This window comes from Pseudomyrmex gracilis, unplaced genomic scaffold (assembly GCF_002006095.1).
Source record: "Pseudomyrmex gracilis isolate BER0280 unplaced genomic scaffold, ASM200609v1 scaffold_230, whole genome shotgun sequence".
Classification (NCBI taxonomy): domain Eukaryota; kingdom Metazoa; phylum Arthropoda; class Insecta; order Hymenoptera; family Formicidae; genus Pseudomyrmex; species Pseudomyrmex gracilis.
The window spans coordinates 134,517-136,491 of NW_018020814.1; the positions used below are offsets into that span (position 1 = coordinate 134,517).

General features: G+C 30.8%; 1 protein-coding gene across 1 annotated transcript in view; it reads right to left on the reverse strand.

Moving 5' to 3' along the window:
* The window catches only part of LOC109858938 (connectin-like), a 12,246-nt gene that overhangs the window by 1,153 nt on the left and 9,118 nt on the right, over window positions 1-1,975 (reverse strand). The window contains exon 3 of the mRNA XM_020436665.1: window positions 601-1,094. Within this exon, the coding sequence (XP_020292254.1) occupies window positions 601-1,094 (494 nt within the window). The remainder of the gene's footprint in view (window positions 1-600; window positions 1,095-1,975) is intronic.

Sequence of the window (1,975 nt, forward strand, 5' to 3'; positions counted from 1 at the left end):
TTTGTCTGCTTATAAAAATAAGCAGTTTGATTAAATGAAATACTTGGTACAAAGAAATTCAGATTATATTCAATTAAAGTAAATGAGAATTGCCTATTTCATCTTTTTTAACAGTATCTTTTATTTGAAATTATCACAACTTATGTTCGACAAAACAATTCATGATTTAGTGAATTAAATATGTTCATTATCACTATTGTTAATTCAACTTATACGAATTTGTTATCTTTATTACCACATGCTTGAAGTAAAAAACCAAAGTATTTCAGATAACAAACTGAAACTCAACTAAACGCATTTAGTTGAGTTAATAGTATTTTTTTCTCAGTGTAAAAACTGTCTCTAAAGGCGGGGTATATTTGTTCGGCAAAAATAATAATAATTGGTGTTCGTAGGATTGGACGCAAAGTCAAAAAAATTAAAAAGTAAGCTTAATCACTTAATAAGACCGAATAAGAAGTTCCAGTCGTAATCGATTGTTACTTTTAAATAAGCGCAATGGTCGTACGACCATTAACAATTGCGTCACGCTCTGTATTCCAAGGGTTAAAAAAAATTTTTCGATTTTTCTGAAAAAAGAATGACAGTTAAGATATTCACCGTTCAAGTAAAACTGGCTATCGGTGCTATAAAGATTAAATATGATGGGTTTGATGTTGTCGAAAGTCATCGTTTTCAGATTATTGTTTCTCAAATCTAAGAAGTTAACACCGGGTGCACCAACTAGAAAATCCGAGGTTAACGTCATCAATTGGTTTTCGCTCAGCAGCAATTTTCGAAGATTGCGCATACCGTCGAGCGCTCTTCCAGATATGTATTTAATTTGATTTTGATCAAGCTTGAGCTCGACTAGTTCTGGCATCTCGACGAAGCTACGTTCGTCAATTGTGGAGATTAAATTGTTGCTTAGATCAAGACGTAACAGATTGCTCAGACCATGGAAACTGTCACGTTTAACAACAACAATCTGATTGTCGCTCAATTCAAGTTCCCGTAGCGAATTTAAATATTTAAACGCTCTGTCGTGCACGTTACTGATGTTGTTACGATTAAGATGTAACGAGCGTAAGATCGGTAGATTTACAAATGTGTCTCTGTAAATAATCGTTTAGAATTGTTTGTTAGATTGTAAACATGAAGAAAATACTTTTTTTTATTCAATACAGTCTGTTTTATAAAAAAGTGTACGGCCCTAATTCGTAGCAAACGATTGTTTATTATCATTCTTAACGTTACTTTTTGTTAGAATGAAAATTTTCATAATGAATGCAAAGTATATCTCAACCACAGTTGTCGACAAGAGAGTCAAGTTATGACGCTCTCTACTATGTGCCAAAAAACTAATCGAAAGCATGCCAAAAAGATGCTAAACGATAATTAAGACAATTATGAAGACTGAATTCATTATGAAATAATTATATACGTATATATACCCGGTAAAAAATTTTTTATATATACTTATACACAAATTAAAATAATTATATCTAATTATGCAAATTTATATGCCGAATATGTCGATACAATTTTATACACGGAGAATTTCTTTTTTAAGAGAATGGCTTCAGAGATATTCCATATCAAATTACAAAATAACTCTATTAGTATCATGTTAGATATAAAAAATTATTTATAATTTTACTATATTTTTAAAAAAGTTTTGATATATAATTATATATACTTATACACAAATTAAAATTATTATATCTAATTATGCAAATTTATATATATATATACCGAATATGTCCATACAATTTTATACATAAAAAATTTTTGACCGGGTATATACAGGGGCCGCCACTTAAATCCGGACAAATTTGAATGTGACATTCCCATCATATTAGAATGCAGCAGTAGGTGCCATATGACCTAAAGATAGGTTAGAGACGTCGATAAGACATTAATAACCTTAAAATGGCCGAGTCGTTCAGGAAGACGCCGGAATATAATCGAAGAGCGGCGGTTATTGAAGGTGTCC